The 19,730-nt window shown below is 39.9% G+C and overlaps 1 protein-coding gene across 11 annotated transcripts in view; it reads right to left on the bottom strand.

Annotated features, from left to right (window-relative positions):
• The window catches only part of dmd (dystrophin), a 1,961,093-nt gene that overhangs the window by 1,748,779 nt on the left and 192,584 nt on the right, over positions 1-19,730 (bottom strand). Inside the window, exon 1 of one of the 11 annotated variants that reach the window (XM_072260555.1) lies at positions 1,358-1,598. The exons of the other annotated variants lie outside the window; for them this stretch is intronic. Within the exon in view, the coding sequence (XP_072116656.1) occupies positions 1,358-1,388 (31 nt within the window). The 5' untranslated portion in view covers positions 1,389-1,598. Of the gene's footprint in view, positions 1-1,357; positions 1,599-19,730 lie in introns of those variants that run through there. 11 annotated transcript variants of the gene reach the window in all.

Consider the following 19,730-nt stretch of genomic DNA (forward strand, 5'->3'; position numbering starts at 1 on the left):
TACTTCACAATCGAAAATTACTAAACAGCAGTAAACAGTTACCGTCTTTAATTCCTGGGTAATTTGGAATATTTCCATGTGACTGGCTGTTCAGCCAGGTTAATGAATTAACAGGGTTTATGTTAAAACAATGCCAATGGCATCTGATGCTGAAAAAAGGCAATTTCAATGCCACAGTGACTGCTGGTTTTGAGTACACAATTTACTGTACATTTAGCATTCAAAGCTTTTAATTTACAAGTACAAAAGCCAGGACATTATCCCTGTATATCATTCAGATTTACTGTGATATATATGTTACAGAACACAGATATGAACTATTATATTCTATGGTATCTGTAAAGCTCTGCAGAGCAGCAACTGTTATGATAAAAATCCCATCTTCTGTGACATCTGACCATCCTCCAAACAGGATTTCAAAATACTCTGGTTTCAAGGTGCATATACCTACCATTCCAAACTGATAATGAATCACAGAAAAGGAACATTTTGTAAACAACCATAATGCACGCACTGAGTTATGAGTGTACCTTTGATATGAAACTTGATATTGTCAATAAAGCTCTTAAAGTAAATGCTTGGGCACGGGAGAGAAAACAACACACATTGCAGCATTAATTCTGATAAGCAACATTAAGGCTAGAGATATGGATTCAACATGAATCAAATTCTGGAAAACAACGAAGGTGGACATGATCAATAAAGGAATCAGGGAAAGCTTTCAGAAACAGCTGTAGTGTGAAAAGATTCCCTTTAAAACCACAATAATACTGGCACAGATACGAGGGTCAAAGGCCCTCCAGTGTTGTAAATTGTATTTGCCAGTAAATTCTTAGGTCATTTGGTAAGCAGATGTGAAATAATTGGAGCAAATTATTTCACACTCTTGGCTTACATATAGACAATGCAGTCTTTCCATCTGAAAAGGATGCTAACTGACATGTAACACTGTAATTCACATTTTATCTCTTAAATCTTTGCTCAATCTTGTTCAGTAAAAACAGTATATAACATGTTTATTTTCTGGTGTTCAGTTATATAGTGTAGAAACTTTGGGAATTACTGTCTTTTAAAGATGACGGTTTTGCTCATTATCTATAAAGATCAAGCTACAATCATTCTCCAAATTATTAACACTTGCTAAATAATATTTTACATCCATTATGCTCAAAATGCATAAATCCCAGTTTATTTATAATTTATACATCTAACAATGCCCTGAAATGAATTAATAATAGGGAGACTAGTTGTGCACAAGAACAAATTGCTTTTAATTAACATGTCCTCATGAAAAATATAACAGAAATAAGAGAATTTTCAAGTAGGGATAGAACATTATTCACTGGCTTAAACTTACAGTTGTCTTCAGAATCCTCACACCAAAACATTGTTGGAGACTGCAGTTCATAAGAAACAAATGTCAAAGTGCTCTAAAATTGGAACTATTTATTTCCGTTACATTCTTGTTCCTTTTACATTTATAATCCAATTTGAGGAATCGACTACCTTTCCCTTCGCTTGCATACATGCATCAAAACAAATCAACTGCCCTTGAAAGGAAACTCAAGAGGGGAGCAAACGATCAGACTTTTCAGGCACTGTTGAGGCCCCAAGATATTTCAAATTCCAGACCTTGCGCAGAAGCAACAAACTTCCTGCCTAAAAGTATAGCCATTCACATTACAACTTCCTATTGACAGTACATATAAGGATTTGCTCAAGTAATGGCCTAAATACTAGCTTCAAACAGAGCAGGGCAGCTGTCACTGTTCTTTCAGCAACAGTTTATGTACATTCCCACAGAGAAACTCCTGTCTTTCAACCCTACAACTACTCTTCTTATGTGCAATCCTGAAGTGTTTGGGGCTGCTGTTCACTAAAACAATGTGTACATTACACAGAGAGAAGTTGGAACTGTGTAGACTTAAACCCTATTTGGTGCAATACTGTCACACTATAATTAAAATAAATCACAAAAATTTAACATTTTCTTGTTTGAAACAAAATCAGAGTCTCCAACAATTTTTTTTTAAAAAGTTAAGGTAAATACATTTTCTGATTCAAATCAGGCTCATTTATGACAATAATAAAATAACCACAATTTTCAACCTGGTTTGTGCAGGGGGGGGAAATAATCAAGGACTCTGAGATCCCACAGGATGCATCAACATGAAAAATCTATGTAAAGTGAATGATGATAGGGTACAAACATTTTAAGGACAACAAGGGGCTCAACAGCTCTATTCTGGAGACAATAAGAACCTTCAGAGGTCAAAAATGCCTTCTGTTGCTCACATGCACTGAATGGTGCAGGCTTCTAGTTCAATACTGAAAAGCACAGAGCTGACATGTCATGCTGACAAAAAAGACAATTGGTTTGCTCTGCTTATTTACTGCTGGCCGTGCTCCACCGAACTCTCACTCTTAAAAAGGTATAGCTGAAGCCACACAAAGCAAGGAGGAAAAAGGGGTCAACAACACGAATCTGCAAGTTACTTAACTTTTCTCCACAAAAGAGATGGATGGCAGTAAGTAACGGATATTGGTGACTTCAACATTTCTTAATAAGTGACTGCCTGCTTCCAGACTTTCAAAAGCTCTCTCCAGGCAATGTAATGTGATTTGAGAAGAGTGAACAGAGGGGAACATGAAGAGAAAGGCCATTTGGAAATGGAGCTGGAGGGAGTCACAAATGCATGGATATACAGGGAGCAACTCTTCTACCTGTAGCATAATGAAAAAGAGCTTGCAGTTTCTTCATTTCATGAAGGAGCACTTTCCTGTAATTTGTCACCACCTCGTGCCAAAATGCAATTCTCCTGCGAGTCCTGTGCAGGCCAGCTTTAACTGCACCAGCCACAGTAAATGTAACATTAGATTGCAAGCTGAGGACCTGGGGTTGGGTCATGAGATGGGGCTGTGAGGGGGAGACAGCAGGAATGCGAGTCAAAGAGAAAGTTGCAAGGAAATACAATGCTGCATTCTGTTGGAATAATCTTGTTAACATCCAGACACCTTGCACACTCAAGTGTCAAACATCTAATCTCAGAGCAACTATCATGGCAAAAGTCCACCTCAATTCAAGGTTCAATTAAGTTTATTATCAAAGTGCATGCACTACCCTGAGATTAATTTTTTGCAGGCATTCACAGTAAATGAAAAGAAACAATAGAATCAATGAAAAAACACACACAAGATGGACGACCGATGTGCAAAATATATGCTGCGCAAATACAAAATAATATATAGTGAGAACACGAGATGAAGAGTCCTTGAAAGTAAGCTTATAGGTTGTGGGAACAGTTCATATATTCCTTCCTAGATTAAAGCTGAAACTTATTTTACAAATACTTTTGCATATCAATTGCTATCACATGAACTTGCAGCTGTGCATGCAATTGCGAAACTGTGCAATGTAATGCAATTCTCTCATTTGTCAGATTAAAAGTATTCCTTAAACTAAATATGAGCAACAGGTACAGTTTTGCTGCTGCTGCAAAGTCCACTATTTATAATGAAAATCATAAGGAAACTGGGTCACTTAAAACTTTCATGGATATATTATGATCAGCAAATTAATGATCTGACAAGAAAACAAACTTTATTGGTTTGTCTCTGTTTGTGGGGCTCAGAAAATGAGTGCAATTTGAAAAGCCCCAGCAACCTCTAATTGGTCCCAGAAAGTGAGAAGGAACCAACCCCAGATCAGGCAATCTGGAACCCGTGATTGTTTCACCTGTAGTTATGGATTCTTCACATTTTTAAAATACATTATGCAGATTAAAAAGAAGAATGTTTTGAAGAAAAGGAAAATATAGAGCTGGGTTATACTCACTCAAATTTTATTTTAATTGCAGAAGAACTGTAAATATACACAAAAAGTCGTACGCCACACACATTGTAAGCTATCCACAAAACGAGTCAATATCACACATTTCATTAACTAAGCAACGATTGCATCACCCTACATCCATGTTGCCTATCAAGCACACTCATGTCCTCCCATTTTCAGAAACTCTAAGATACAATCACAGCTTCCACAGTCTCTCCTTCCTCCAACTCTGGTAGCTGCCAATTTGAGGCAATGCCTTATAAAGCCTCAACATTACATATTTGCTTTTGTATTCTAGTCCTCTTGAAATGAATGGTAACATTTTATTTGGCTTCCTTACTACTAACTAAACCTGCAAGTTAAGCTTTAGGGAATCTAGCACAAGGACTTCCAAGTTCCTTTGCACCTTTGAATTCTGAACTTTCTACCCGTTTAGAAAATAGTCTACGCCTTTATTCCTTCTGCCAAAGTGCATGACCATGCATTTCCCTACACTATATTCCATCTGTCACTTCTTTGCCCATTCCTCAAATCTGTTTAAGTCCTTCTGTAGACACCATCCTTCCTCAACACTATCCTCCATCTATCTTCATATTGTCCACAAAATTGACCACAAAGCCATCAATTCTGTCATCCAAATCACTGACATGTAATGCAAAAAGCTGTCCCAACACCAACACCTGTGGCACACGACTAGTTACTGGAAGCCAACCAGAAAAACCCCCTTTATTCCCACTCTTTGCCTCCTGCCAGTCAATCTTCTGTCTACCATAGGCTATTATCTTGTTAAGTAGCCTCATGCGTAACACCTTATCAAGGCCTTCTGAATAAACAACATCCACTGACTCTCCTTTGTCTATCCTGCTTGTTATTTCCTCAAAGATTAATAGATTCGTTCAGCAAGATTTCCCCTTGAGAAAACTAGGTTGACTTTGGCTAAATTTATCACGTGCCTCCAAGTATCCCAAAACCTCATCCCTTAATAATGGACTCCAACATCTTCCCAATCAGTGAAGTCAGGCTAACTGGTCTATAATTTCCTTTCTTCTGCATCCCTCACTTCTTCAACAGTAGAGTTACATTTGCAATTTTCCAATCCCCCAGAACCATTCCAGAGTCTAGTGATTCCAACAGATCATTACTAATGCCTGCATAATGTTTTCAACTACCTCTTTCAGAACCCTGGGGTGTAGTCTATCTGATCCAGGTGACTTGCCCACCTTCTGAATTTTCAGCTTCCCAACCACCTTCTCTGCAGTAATAGCAACAACACTCATTTCTGCCCCCAGACACTCCTGCATTTCTTGTATTCCGCTGGTGTCTTCCGCAGTGAAGACTGATATAAAATACTTAAAGTTTGCCCGCTACTTCTGTTTCCTCATTAACTCTACAATGTTATTTTCTAGTGCTCCGATATCAACTGTCATTTCAATTTTACTCATTTTATATCTGAAAAAAAGACTTTATCCTCTTTTATATTATTGGCTAGCTTACCTTCGTATTTCACCATCTTTCCCCCCTTCATGTTTTTTTTTAAAAAATTGCCTTGTTTTGTTTTTAAAAGCTTCCCTAACCTCTTTCTTTCCACTATTTTTTGCAATATTATACGCTCCCTGTTTTGATTTTATGCTTTTTTTGTCTTCCCTTGTCAGGAAGGGTTGCCTCATTCTCCCTTTAGAATATGTCTTCATATTTGGGATGGATCTTTCCTGCACTTTCCGAATTTCTGCCAGAAACACCAGCCATTGTTGTTCTGCTGGTGTCCCTTCCCAATCAATTTTGGCCAGCTCTTCTCTCATGCTTCTGTAATTCCCTTTACTTCACTGTAATACTGATACATCTAATTTTAGCTTCTTCTCAAATTGCAGTGTGTATTCTATATTATGATCACTGTCTCTTAAAGGTTCCTCTACCTTAAGTTCCCTAATCAAATCTGGATCATTGGGAGAATGCCAATTCTGAATTAGATGTTACGTAGTGGGCTTAACCACAATGCCACTCCAGTAACCCACCTCATGGGCATTCTAACTAATTCCCTCTCTTGGGATCCACCACCAACCTGATTTTCCTCAATCTACCTGCATATTGAAACCCCCCTTGACTATTGCAACATTGCCCTTTTTGCATGCCTTTTCTATCTTTGATTGTAATTTGTATCACATATTCTGGCTACTGTTCAGAGGTCTGTATACAACTCCCATCAGGGTCTTTTTACCCTTCCAGTTTCTTAACTCTACCTACAAGGATTCTACAACTTTCAACGCCATGTCAACACTTTCTAAGCATTTCATTTCATATATTTTTTTTAAAAAGCTACAGAGCCACCTCACTCCCTCTGCCTACTTGCTTGAACTTTTGATACAATGTGTATCCTTGGATGTTAAGCTCCCAACCATAGTCTACTTTCAGCCGGCACTCAGCAATGCCCACAAAAATCATACCTGCCAATCTCTATCTGTGCTACAAGATCATCTACCTTATTGCATATACTGCGTGCATTCAAATAAAATGGTCCTGTATTCAATCACCCTTTTCAATTTTGGCCCCTGTTACACTTCAACTCATCCTACAAACTGCAATTTTGCCTTGTCATCTGCCTGCTCTTCTTCACAGACTCACTACACCAATTGCCTCATCTTCAACCCCATCACCCCAGTTCCATCACCCTGCCAAATAAGTTTAAACCCTCTCTGCCAGGATATTAGTCCCCTTCGGCCACACAGTCATCTGCAAAATCTTCCCCTCACTGGCACATGGCACAGGCAGCAATCCAGAGCTTACTATCCTGGAGGGACTGCTTCTCAGCTTTCTGCCTAACTCCTTATATTCTCTCTTCATGGCCTCCCTTTTCCTACCCATATGTACCAGGACTTGCAGCTGTTCACCTTCCCACCATGCACCCAATCCAAGGGATCCCTGACCGTGGCACCTGGGAGGCAACATACCATCCAGGTGTCTCTTTCACATCCACAGAATCTGTTTTCTGCTCCTCTAACTATGGAATCCCGTATCAATAACACACTCCTTTTCAACCCCCACTTGCCAACTGAGATACAGCCAGACTCAGTGTCACTGCAGCGTCTCCTGTTTGGTCATTCCCCCATCCAAAGCGGTATACATATTATTGAGGGGAACAGTTTCAGCAGTATTCTTCACTGGCTGCCTATTCCCTTTCCCTCTCCTGACAGTCACCCAGATACTTTCTTCCTGCTACTTAGGGGCGACTACCTCCCTGTTTCTCCTATCACCTCTTCATTTTCTCATATGAGCTGAAGGCCATCCAGCTGTAGCTCCAGTTCCTTAACATAGTCTGTAAGGAGGTGCAAATCTGTGAGCTTCATGTAGATGAAGTTATCAGGGTGACTGGAGGTCTGCAAGAATACCTATAACTCACATAAAGAACGTATCATTACCTCTGAATCCATTCTCAGTGCATTAGCTATGCACTAACAGAAAACAAAACTTACTAGCAATTTACTTTGAACATCTGCATGTACTTGCCCAAGCCCATTGAGCCAAAGCCTGATCACTCCAACACTGTCCCATTCGAACAATGGCTGCTCCACTTATACCTTCTTTCTTTTTATTGGCCCTGCACTGATTGCACCCCATCGAAAGGAGCTGGAAGTACCAGAGCATGTTTTAAACCTCGCGCTGCATCAGCAACAAACCTCTTGCTCTGATTTCAGCCCTGCTAAAAAAGCCGAAAGCACTGAACTCTTTGGAAACCGCATGCTGCATCATCAACGGATGCCTCTCACGCTGACATCTGATCCTCACATTCGCAGCAGTTAAGTTTGAACAGTCAGCTATGAAACTCCAGTCTCCAAGCTTTGTCGCCATACATCTCATTTCAGATGAGTTTTTAAATTAGTTAGACAATTCATGATTAATATCATGCTGCTTCATATTCTTCACAAACTTTAACATGAACAGTTCTCTCAAGAATCTTCTGAAAAGCCAGAAAGTACTGACTAGACCTTCGTTAGCCTTTCTCCAAAGTTTTTCCTGTACTCTTGGCATGGCTGAAAAGGCTACTCAATGTATTGATCAAAGCTGACTTGTGACTGCTACATTTCCTAACAAGTCACATAATGCACAGTGACCAGGTGCTAAATTCTAGTCTTGATTTATTTAATACTCAAAAAAAGCAGGAGAACCATCTGGAAATTGAGCTGCACAACCAGTAATTTATAATTCACATTAGTAAGGAGGTGACTTCTAGCAGATTTGTGTGAAGATGCTCTCTGGGAATTCATGTGCAAGTGTGAATTTTAAGTCTTTCAAAGGTAAAGTAACAGGAATAAACAAACTTAACACATCATGGAGAATGTCAATTTACATTACCTTTTCTGAGATCAATACCACTGAAGTTCATAGTTTTCAGACCTTTCAGAAGTTACGGTTTTCAATTTTCTTCCTCATATAAACAACTGCTTATTTTCAACTGTCAGCAGCAAGATATCACAATTTTTCTCTTCCCATCTCCTTAACCAACAGTTCACGTGGACCAACAAGAGTCAGAAGAATGGACCACAAGATACTATTTCAGTTTACAATTAAATGCCTAAGCCACCTGAAAGTGTCAATAATTTTCTCTAAAATAGAAGATCTATTTCCAAACAATATGAAAGACTTCTATTACATTAGTGGCTGGAGTCTGTTATTTCTAAATGTATTTTTCATGATCTCAATAATCTTTGGATCCTGATAATGACCTATAAAATGGCCCTGAGCACCTTCTTTTTGCCAATGTGAGGGTAACCCAAGTATTAATATCACTGAATTCATAGCTGGCTTTGTGTTCTTGATAGGTTCAGTCATGTGAAACTATGAATTATGCAGAGCTGAAATTCAGACTATTATTCCTTATGATTTCAAAACAGATCATCTTATTATACTTTGGTAAATTTTCAAGTGTTTCAGGCACAGATCTTTTAATAAGGCTCTACTCTGCAAGATGATATTCACACCAATGGCGTACTTAAATTTTTACTTATAAGCTTGTTTTTATTTTGCTGCATTACACAATAGGAACATTTATTTTGATGGTACTCAAATGATGTTAATGTTTGGCAACCCAAGCTGAAGCTACCCAATTAAATATCTTAAATTGAAAAAAAACTTTTCAAATAATGATAAGCTATATTGAGATTACTATAACAAAAGGTAAACTTATTAAAAAGAATTACTCTGTCAATCAAAGTTTATGACATTTTAGCGTGAGAAATTTCTTGAGAGCAGTCACACTCCCATGTTCAAGAAGTGACGGCCTTTTTCACTAAATAACAGCTCTGGGTTTCTACACAATTTACTACTTACCTAAACACTGGGAATCTGGGCAAATACTTATGCTTGTAGAGTCTGTTGCTCTCCACTCAAACAGACAGCCTCCATTACATCACAATTACAATAGTAGGTTGGAAACTACACCCATTATTTTGCACATCACTATAGTTGCCTGAAGAAACTCAGAGACTGAACTCTTCAGGATCATTGTGATCTTATCTCCACGTGCAGGAGAACAGATGTGCACTGTAAACTCTGACTACAGAGGGTGACAGAAATTAATAATTCATGAAACCATGGAGTTCCTGAAAGATTCTTCAATGCAGCATCTCCTAACTGGAGCATATATTACTAACCAGCAGTCTCCTGTAGACCCTCTTTACCTGGTTCTGCAGGACAAATGGTACCATTACTAAAGCACACACATTGTTCAAAAAGTTATTGCAACCTTCATCTTAGCCACCAATAAAAATAATGGCTATTGCAGTATAGTCCACTGATAATCAAGTAAATCCCTAATAAACTGAGTAATTGAGCCTTCCTTCAAATAGTTAAAATGCTGTGATCCATCCTGATGTTTTCATCTGATTTTCTCTGTGACCCTGACCATTATTAGCTTGTACACATAGCTCAGTGTGACAAATGAGCCTTGTATGAAGAGTATACAACCAATGTTTATTCTTTGCACTTGTCGCAATCTTTATGGTTTCCCAACTGCACCTGCCTCATCTCCTCATAAATGTCAAGGGTAAACCTCAATGAATGGTTTATATCCAATTATTTTCAATCAGATTGTGGCACACCTGTCCGTTCAGATTCACAAAGTATAATGCTGAATCAAATTTTCACGATTTGAGTCAATGAACCAAAATTGAATCCAATTTATTCTTTGAAACCTAAGTGCTGGTTCTACATTTGCCCTTACAATTATACATTTGGGGAACCACTGTAGCATAGCAGTTAGTACAACACTATTACAACTTGGGGCATCGCAGCTCGGAGTTCAATTCCAGCACTGTCTGTAAGGAGTTTATACAAACTCCCCATGACGATGTGAGTTTCTTCCAGGATTGTGGATTCCTCCTAGTCCAAAGACATATTCGGCTAATTAGTCATTGTAAATTGTCCTGTGACTAAATAGATGGGTTGCTGGGCAGTGCAGATCATCGGTCCGTAAGGGTCTGTTTCGGGCTATAGCTTCTCCGATACAATGCTGGAGAAATAACCTCCGAAATTTGTTTCAGTTTGATTGCTGTGATAAACAGTTGTTACACAGCCAGAAGATGATTTTCAAGTCCTTTCTTAAATTTTCCTCGTGCATTCACACAATGCTCAGTGTCCACCAAAGTTGCAGACCAATCTTCAAGGTTGCTGTCCACTCCTCACCCAGGTCCTAAATAATAACAGAAAGCAATTGATCTTGGGCATCTTCCAAGTCAGCTTCTCTCATGAATGAAAGTGGAGAAACAAACTATTAGCCTTTAGTTGAGTTAGAGATAATATCGGCTTCAATAAGAGGCTTTTAAAAAATACAAACAATGCATGTATAAACTGCAACATAAGTGCCAGCTGAAGACTCGATGCATTTAGGCTGCTCACAAGTTGGATGATACAAAACTGCACTGTCATTCTGCCCCAACTCAGTCACACTTTACAGGGAATATCCTATATTACATCCCAATGGATGCAAACGTGGACTCCAAATGTCATATCATTATGCAATCAAATAGGTTGCCAAGAAAATAAATCTGGAAAACAACTTGGTGGGCATGACACATGACCACAAGACATAGGAGCAGAATTAGGGTATTTGGCCCATCAAGTCTGCTCTGCCATTCAATAACTGATCCTTTGTTCCCCTCCCCAACCCCACTCCCCAGCCTTCTCCCTGTAACCTTTGATGCCGTATCTAATCAAGAACCTATCAAGCTCTGCCTTAAATACACCTAATGACCTTGCCTCTGCAGCTGCCTGTGGTAACAAATTCCACAAATTCACCACCCTCTGACTGAAGAAGTCGATCTGCATCTGTTTTAAATGGACACACCTCCATTTCCTCATCTGCTCTGTCTAGGCCTTTCAACATTCAAAAGGTTTCAATGAGATCCCCACCCCCATCCTTTTAAATCCCAGCAAGTACAGACCCAGAGCTATGAAACGCTCCTCATCTGATTACCCTTTCCTCCTGGGAAACACCCTTGTGAACCTCCTCTGATCCCTTTCCAATGCCAGCATACCTCTTCTGAGACAATGAGACCAAAACCATTCACAATACTCAAGGTGAGGCCTCACCAATGCCTTATAAAGCCTCCGCATCACATCCCTGCTCTTATATTCTAGAACTCTTGAAATGAATGCCAATATTGCATTTGCCTTCCTCACCACCAACTCAACCTACAAATTAACCTTAAGGTCTTTTGCACAAGGCCTCCCAAGTCCCTTTGCATCTCAGATTTTTGGATTTTCTCTGTTTAGAAAATATTCTGCACATTTATTTCTACCACCAAAGGGCATGACCATGAATTTTCCAAACATTGTATTTCAATTGCCACTTTCCTGCCCATTCTCCTAATCTGTCCAAATCCTTCTGCAGCCTATTTCCTCAACACTACCTGCCCCTCCACCAATTTTCATATCATCTGCAAACTTGGTAATAAAGCCATCTAAACCATTGATATACAACATGAAAAGCAGTCCCAACACCGACCCCTGCAGAACACCACCAGTCACTGGCAGCCAACTAGAAAAAGACCCTTTTTATTCCCACTCGCTGCCTCCTACAAATCATGCCAGTAACTTCCCTGTAATACCACAGGCTTGTAACCTGGTAAGCAGCCTCATGTGTATCACCTTGTCAAAGACCTTCAAAAGTCTAAATATGCAACATCCAGTGCATCCCTTTTATGTATCCTACTTGTAATCTCCTCAAACAATTCCAACAGATTCGTTAGGCAGGACTTTCCCATGCTGACTTTGTCCTACCTTGTCCTGTGTCACCAAGTACTCCATAACCTTATCCTTAACAACTGACTCCAACATCTTCCCAACCACTGAGGCCAGGCTAATTGGTCTACAAATTCCTTCCTGATGCCTTCCTCCTTTCTTAAAGCAATTTTCCAATCCTCTGGCACCATGCTCAAGTCCAATGACTTTTGGAAGTTCATTACTAATGCCTCCACAATCTCTAACACTACCTCCTTCAGAACCCTAGGGTGCAGTTCATCTGGTCTGGGTGACTTATGTACTTTTAGGTCTTTCAGCTTTTTGAGCACCTTCTCCCTTGTAATATTAACTGTACCCACTTCTCTTCCTCCATACACTACAACATCTGGCACACTGCTAGTGTCTTCCACAGTAAAGTCAGATGCAAAATACTCATTTAGTTCATCTGACATCTCCTTGTCCCCATTATTCTTTCTCCGGCCCTTTTTTTCTAGCGGTCCTATATCCACTCCCATCTTTACATCCACTCTCATTTTTACATACTTGAAAAAGCTTTTACTATCCACTCTTATAGCTTTGCTAGCTTGCTTTCACATTTCATCCTAATGATTCTTTTAGTTGCTATCTGCAGGTTTTTAAAAGCTCCCCAATCCTCTATCTTCCTACTAATTTTTGCTTTGTTGTGTGCCCTCTCTTTTGCTTTTACATTAGAAATGACTTCCCTTGTCAGCTATGATTGTACTATTTTGCCATTTGAGTAGGTCTTCATTTTTGGAATACATCTAACCTGCACCTTTCTCAGTTTTCCCAGGAACTCACGCCATTGCTGCTCTGCTGTCAAACACGCCAGCATCTCCTTCCAATTTACTTTGGCCAACTCCTCTCTCATACCACTGTAATTTCCTTTACTCCACTGAAATATTGCAATGTCGGACTTTACTTCCTTCTTATCATATTTCAAGTTGAACTCAATGTAGCCACGCATAATGGCAAGATGACCAGAAGTGGGAATAATTCTACCAGGTTTTAACATCTGCACAACAGAATCAGAATTAAGTTTAATAGCACTGCCATATGTCTTGAAGTTTGTTGTTCTGCAGCAGCAGTACATTGCAAAATATAAGAAAAAAAATAAGAAATAAATATAAAAATTAAATTAAATAAGTAGTTCAAAAAGAGCAATAACAAGACAAAACAGTGAGGTAGTGTATATTATTGTCCACTCAGAAATTTCTTGCTGCAGGGGAAGAAATTGTTCCTGAAACACTTGAGTGTGTATCCTCAGGCACCCCCTGTATCTCCTCCTTGATGGTAACATTGAGAAGAGGGCATGTCCTGAGTAATGTGGTCCTTAACTAGGGATGCTGTCCTTTCTAAGGAATGGCCTTTTGAAGCTGTCCTTATGCTGGGAGGCTAGTGCCCATGATGGAGCTCGGTTAGTTTACAACTTTCTGCAGCTTATTCTAATACTGTCCAGTGGCCTCTCCAATACCAGATGATAAGCAACCGGTTAGAATGCTCTCCACGGTACATCTGTAGAAATTTCCAAGAGTTTTTGGTGACCAAGTCTCCTCAAACTCCAAATGAAATATAGTTACTGTCATGCCTTCTTTGTAATTGCATCAATACATTGGGCCCAAGATAGATCTTCAGAGATGTTGACACCCAAGAACTTGAAACTGCTCACCCTTTCCACTCCTGATCCCTCAATGAGAACTGGTGTGTGCTCCCTCAACTTTCCCTTCCTAAAGTCAACAATCAATTCCATTGTCTTATTGGCATCAACTGCAAGATTGTTGTTGTGAGCTGATCTACTTCACTCTTGTATGCTCCCTCGTCACCAACTGCAATTCTGCCAATAGTTGTGTTGTCAGCAAATTTATAAATGGCACCTGAGTTGTGCATAGCCACACAGTCATGGATGCACAGAGTAGAGCAGTTGGCTAAGCACACATCCTTGAGGTGTTGATCGTCAGCAAGAAGGAGATATCATTTCCAATCAGCTCTGACTGTGGTCGCCCGATGAGGAAGTCTAGGATCCAGTTAGTTGCAGAGGGAAAGGTAGTGGAGGAGGAGCTGCCTTTGTGATTAAGGAATGAAATCACATCATTAATGAGAAGGAATATAATTAGTAGGTAAGCAGCCAGTGGTGACTTTATGGGTAGAATTAAGCAATAGAAAATGATTTAAAGCTCTAGTGGGAATTGTGTATAGCCGCCTTGATAGCACATTACTGTCAGAATGCATACGGGTACAGTAGCACCGTGGTTACAGCACTCGCAGTTATTGGTTGATCAAGGGAAGTTGAATCACACTACAAATTAAATTCAGTTAATTAAATAAATTCTGTAATCAAAGCCTGGAAGCAGTAATGGTGAAGGGATTGCTCTCTTTACTCTGGACTCCAGAACCAAGATCGTTAACTACATTCTGGAATGGTACAGCAAGCTCCTCAGTTGAAGGACAATGAGTGAGGGCAATAAATGCCAATGTTGTCAACTTCCCATCTGTTCAGGTTTTAGGTTTTTAAATTACTCTGACATTACACGATCAGACAAAGACTATGCATGTTACACTGAACAAATATTCCAACAGGAAACTACAACAGCATATAAAACCCTAATCTGCAAATGCTAAATACTGAATCCTCACTCCATTCTTTGCTTGATCTCCATGTAGGACAGCCACCCACCCTCAGAATTCCTTCCCTAGCCCCAATTAGTACCCCATCTAACCCTGCCAACCTCTTACTCCCTAGGCACTGATCTTCAGCCACACACCCAGCAGACTTTGGTATTTGTTATCAACAGCCCAACCCATTTCCCCATTCTCTGGGTAAGCCACCCTGACAGACCTATAATCTCCAGCCACACCATACACTGTTGTGCCCCTGAACCAGGCCCTGATGTCTGGATGCAGAACAATACAGACAACTCCCCAGCATAAAGTGACAATATGGCAGAACTGAGCAATAACAACTTTCATAAAGCACTTTTAACACAGTCAGCACAATCAAGGAAAATGCTTTTGATCATCCTTCAGGTATTAATGAATTAATTGCTTACAGTAGGAGTACTAGACCTGCAGATAGGAGGTGGATTAAGTAAAGGAAACATGCCTTGGCTCAATTATCCAAATCATTAGGTAAGTATGATATTAAGGATTGTTAAATATACATTAACAATAAAATGTTGAAATAGATTTACTCTACACTTATATAGCATGAAAATGCATGCTGAGCTTGCACAACCATTTAACAATAAATACTGTATTCCACTGGAAGCGACCCAAAAGGTGGATCGATTTATAGTAAGGGTGGATGGAGGGGACAGTAGGGGAGGATTGGATGCCTCAGAGAACAGGGTTAAACAAACTCAGATGACAAGGTGGGGGGGGGGTGGAGGTTAAGAACGGTGAGAAGAGCAAAAGAATGAATGCAGTAAGGGAAAAAAAAATCCCCAAGTGCTAAATGAAGAAGCTAATCACACTGGTACTAATGCTGATGTTAGTGGTCTTGGTGAGCGGGACAAGGAATTCACAGAGACCAGACCTAAAAGTTAAAGATGTGGAAATGTTACATTTGGAGTGGCTGCTGAGCTGGTGGAGAGCACAGTAATTAACAGTTTCATTATCGACAATTAGTGAATGTTATCAACTGATCAATCTGGGCTTCATACCGACTCAGTTCCCGAAAGTGCCATTTTAAAAAAGACCAATTGTCATAAGCTAGTACAACAGTTCTTCTGCTCCAAATATTTTTTATATATTTGTTTAATCAGTTACTGCTGATGGGATGATCTGGAAAAAATGGCCACAAAATATCACAGAGCTGATAATGTGGCAGAACTGAATTATAACAATAACAACTTACTTCTATAAAAGCAATTTTAACATTGGAAAATGTACCAAAGTACTTCACAGCCATACTAAATGTGAATCTGTAAATCATTAGGCAAGACTGCTTCAGCAATTTGTTCCTTTTGCATCGATCATTACCTGGAGACCTATGGTCTACTGGTTGTGGGAACTCCCTATAATCGAACACATTCAAACAAATTAAAAATGGGAGATGAATGCTTCAACTGAACAGCAGTGAGCAACACAGTCCTAGGCACAAACAGCAAGTCTGTAACCTCCACTGATTAGGGTGGGGAGAAGGAGATGTAGAAAAATAAACAAAATAAAGCCAGTCACACAGAAATGTGGTGGGATTAAAATAAATCAATTGCTGCCATGCTGAGAAATAATGTGGAACACAAAAAGGGTCAGCAGAGAATAAAGGTAATGTTCAGTAAATCTGCAGTTAATTCTTTGTACCTCGCTCTACAAGTTCAGCTAAAAGAGAAGAATATCCAAAGTTAACAAGGCAGCTGTATTTTCCCACTGCAAAAACAGAAGCAGATACTTTATAAATCCTTCTGAGAGAGGCTTCAGCAAAATTAGGCAGCATCCAGGACCAGGGTGATTTACTGCACATACGCACACTAAGTGGATAAACAATAAAAGCAGTAGTGAGATTTGAGAAGGGCATGAGGGGAGAGACCAAGAAATTCTGCAGAGACGCCATCAATCTCAGAAGCTGTTAAAAATTAATCTCAGCAAAAGTTAACTTTTATTGAAATAGAGAACCACATCTCTTGGGAATTTTGCAAATCAAAAGAGACCTGACTTGTGGGGCATCAGGAAATGCCAAAATGCCATGGAGGTGGGGGTATCCAGACTCTGATCTACTCTTGGCGCCATTTTATTGCTGCGACTGGTCCATTTGAATTTCTGGACAACGCCAATCCCCAAGTTGGTGGTGGCACGGAACATGGCAATGGTAATGTCATTGAATGTCAAACACTCAGTGGTTAAATCCTCATGGGAGATGGTCATTGGCTGGCACCTCGGTACTACAAAATACTTTGAGACACAACGTCCCAAATGAACTGGAACACCTTAGTCAAACAAAGCAGAACACACTTTCGCAACAACTTGATAAAGTGGAAAATTTTCAAAGTTGTAACTGTATTGGAGAATCTCATAGATCCCAAAGATGACAAAGTATTCTCAAAGGAGGGTGGGATGACCATGGCTCATAAGGCAAGTCAAAGACAGCGCAGAAGCAAAAGTAAGGGCATATAATTTAGCAAAATTTAGCGAGAAGTTAAGGAATCGTGCAGCTTTTAAAAACCAACAGAACGCAACTAAAAAGCCATAAGAAAGAGAACAAGTTAAATATGAAGGTAAGCTAGCCAAAAATATAAAAGAGGATACAGAAAGTTTTCTCAGATATATAAGTAGTAAACGAGGTGAGAGTGGATATCACACCACTAGAAAATGATACTGGAGTGATAGTTAGTGGGATAAGTTGCAGTGTAACATGGGGGCAAAAATCAAAAAGAGAGGAGGTGGAGCCAAGTAGTTATGGCTCCCAACAGCAACTCCTTTGCTTGCATCTTCGAAAACAGCTCTATTTCCACACTGACTACGGTTCTTTGCAGGACCCGCTCTCGGGGTTCCACAATCGGCCACTATTCAGCATGCCAAAGATTTGGCCTAAGACTTTGGCTCAGATTCAGACACCTGGCATCGCGAGGAACTGGAGATGGGCGGATCAAGGGTCGGTGTCGCCACAGGAGACCCATGTGTCGTTGGGGAGTCGGAACATCTGCTGTGTGCCTAGGGACCCGGGATCTTTGCTATCTTCAGGCACAGAGCTCAAAAAAAGTGATGTAACAGACTTTTAACATCGTAAACCAGTGAGTTGTTTGTTATCTCTCCCCGCTCGTTGGAAAATGGAGTCACTTCGTTCTCCCTTATTAGGAGAGAGAAAGCCTGCAGCATGTCGAATTATCAGGTGGACAATGTTGTCTTTAGGGTAACTGCAAGTCTGTGTCATTGCTATTGCTTTGTTCACGCTTGAGTGCTGGTAGCGGGTATGCTTTATTTTTGCCAGTGGGGGGGGTTGTTGCTCACTTCTGCTTATGCACGGGAGGGAGGGGACTTTGGGGTTCTAACATTTAACTGCCATTCATTCTTGGGGCACTTCTCTGTTTTCGTGGATGGTTGTGAAGAAAAAGCGTTTCAGGATGTATATTGCATACATTTCTCTGACATTAAATTGTACCTTTGAACACAAGGCTCAAGGTGTTATACTTGAATACACACCAGTAAATAGAATAAGGGTAGATGATATTGTAGCACAATTATAGATTGGCAGGTACAATGTTGTGGGCATCTCTGAGTTGTGGCTGAAAGAAGATCATAGTTGGGAGCTTAACATCCAAAGGTACACCTTGTATCAAAAAGACAAGCAGGTAGGCTGGGGTGGCTCTGTTGGTAAAAAAAAATAAAATCCTTAGAAAGTGATGACATGGGATCGCAAGATGTAGAATCCTTGTGAGTAGAGTTAAGAAACTGCCAGGGTAAAAAGACCCTGATGCGAGCTGTATACAGGCCTCAAATAGAAGCCAGGGTGTGTAATACAAATTACAATGGGAGATAAAAAGGCATGTCAAAAGAGTAATATTACGTTAGACATGGGAGACTTCAATATGCAGGTAGATTGGGAAATCACATTGGCACCAGATCCCAAGAGAGGAAATTTCTATAATGCCTAGAAATGGCTTTCTAGGCTTTTTAGATGGCTTTTTAGAACAGTTTGTGGTTGAGCACACTGGGGGAAAGGCAATTCTGGACTGGGTATTGTTTATGAACCAAATTGGATTAGGAAGCTTAAGGTAAAGGACCCCTTAGGAAGCAGTGATCATAGTATGACACAATTCACCCTGTAGTTTGAGACAGAGAAGATAAGGTTAGATGGAATGTATAATAATGGAGTAAAAGGAATTACAGAGCCATGAGAGAAGAGCTGGTCAAGTTGACTGGAAGGAAACACTAGCAGGACAACAATGGTTGGAGCTTCTGGGGACAGATTGAAGGTGCAAGATAGATACATCCCAAACATTAAGTATTTTCAAGGGAGGACGAGGCAACCATGGCTGACAAGGGAAGGCAGATAATATAAAGGCAGAGGAGAAGGCATACAATATAGAAAAAAACCAACAGAAGGCAAATAAAAAAAGCCATAAAGTGAGAAAAGATGAATTCTGAAGGGAAGCTAGCATAATATAAAACACGATATTAGAAGTTTTTTTTTCAAATATATAAAGAGTAAAAGAGAGCCAAGAGTGGATATCAGATGACTGGAAAATGATGCTGGAGAGGCAGCAATGAGGGACAAGGAAGTGGTAGAAAAACTTATTAAGTACTTTACACTATGGAAGACACCAGCTGAATACCAGTAGTTCAAGAGTGTCCGGGGGCAGGTTCAGCACTACTTCTTACTAGAGTCCTAGCAGTAAGAGCTTGGCAACAATCGACAGCCTTTATTGCAAAATGGTGAAGTTCCAACATTAAGTAAATAGGGCAATGAATGTACTGAAGATACAACAAGAGTGTTGCATGCAATTGTGGACCTCATGCCCAAGCCTTCTTGATTTTGACATTTCAAATTCCAAGATTGTAGGTACAGTACCTCAATTATCAATTGTTTTCTAAAGTATGCTGTTTCCAGTGACCTTGCCAAGTACTGTCCGAAGAGAAAGGGTTAATTATAAGATTTATGAGTCTTTAGAGAAAGTAACTTTCATTATTAGCACCTAGTTTTAATAGATGGCTG

This window comes from Mobula birostris, chromosome 6 (assembly GCF_030028105.1).
Source record: "Mobula birostris isolate sMobBir1 chromosome 6, sMobBir1.hap1, whole genome shotgun sequence".
Lineage (NCBI taxonomy): Eukaryota > Metazoa > Chordata > Chondrichthyes > Myliobatiformes > Myliobatidae > Mobula > Mobula birostris.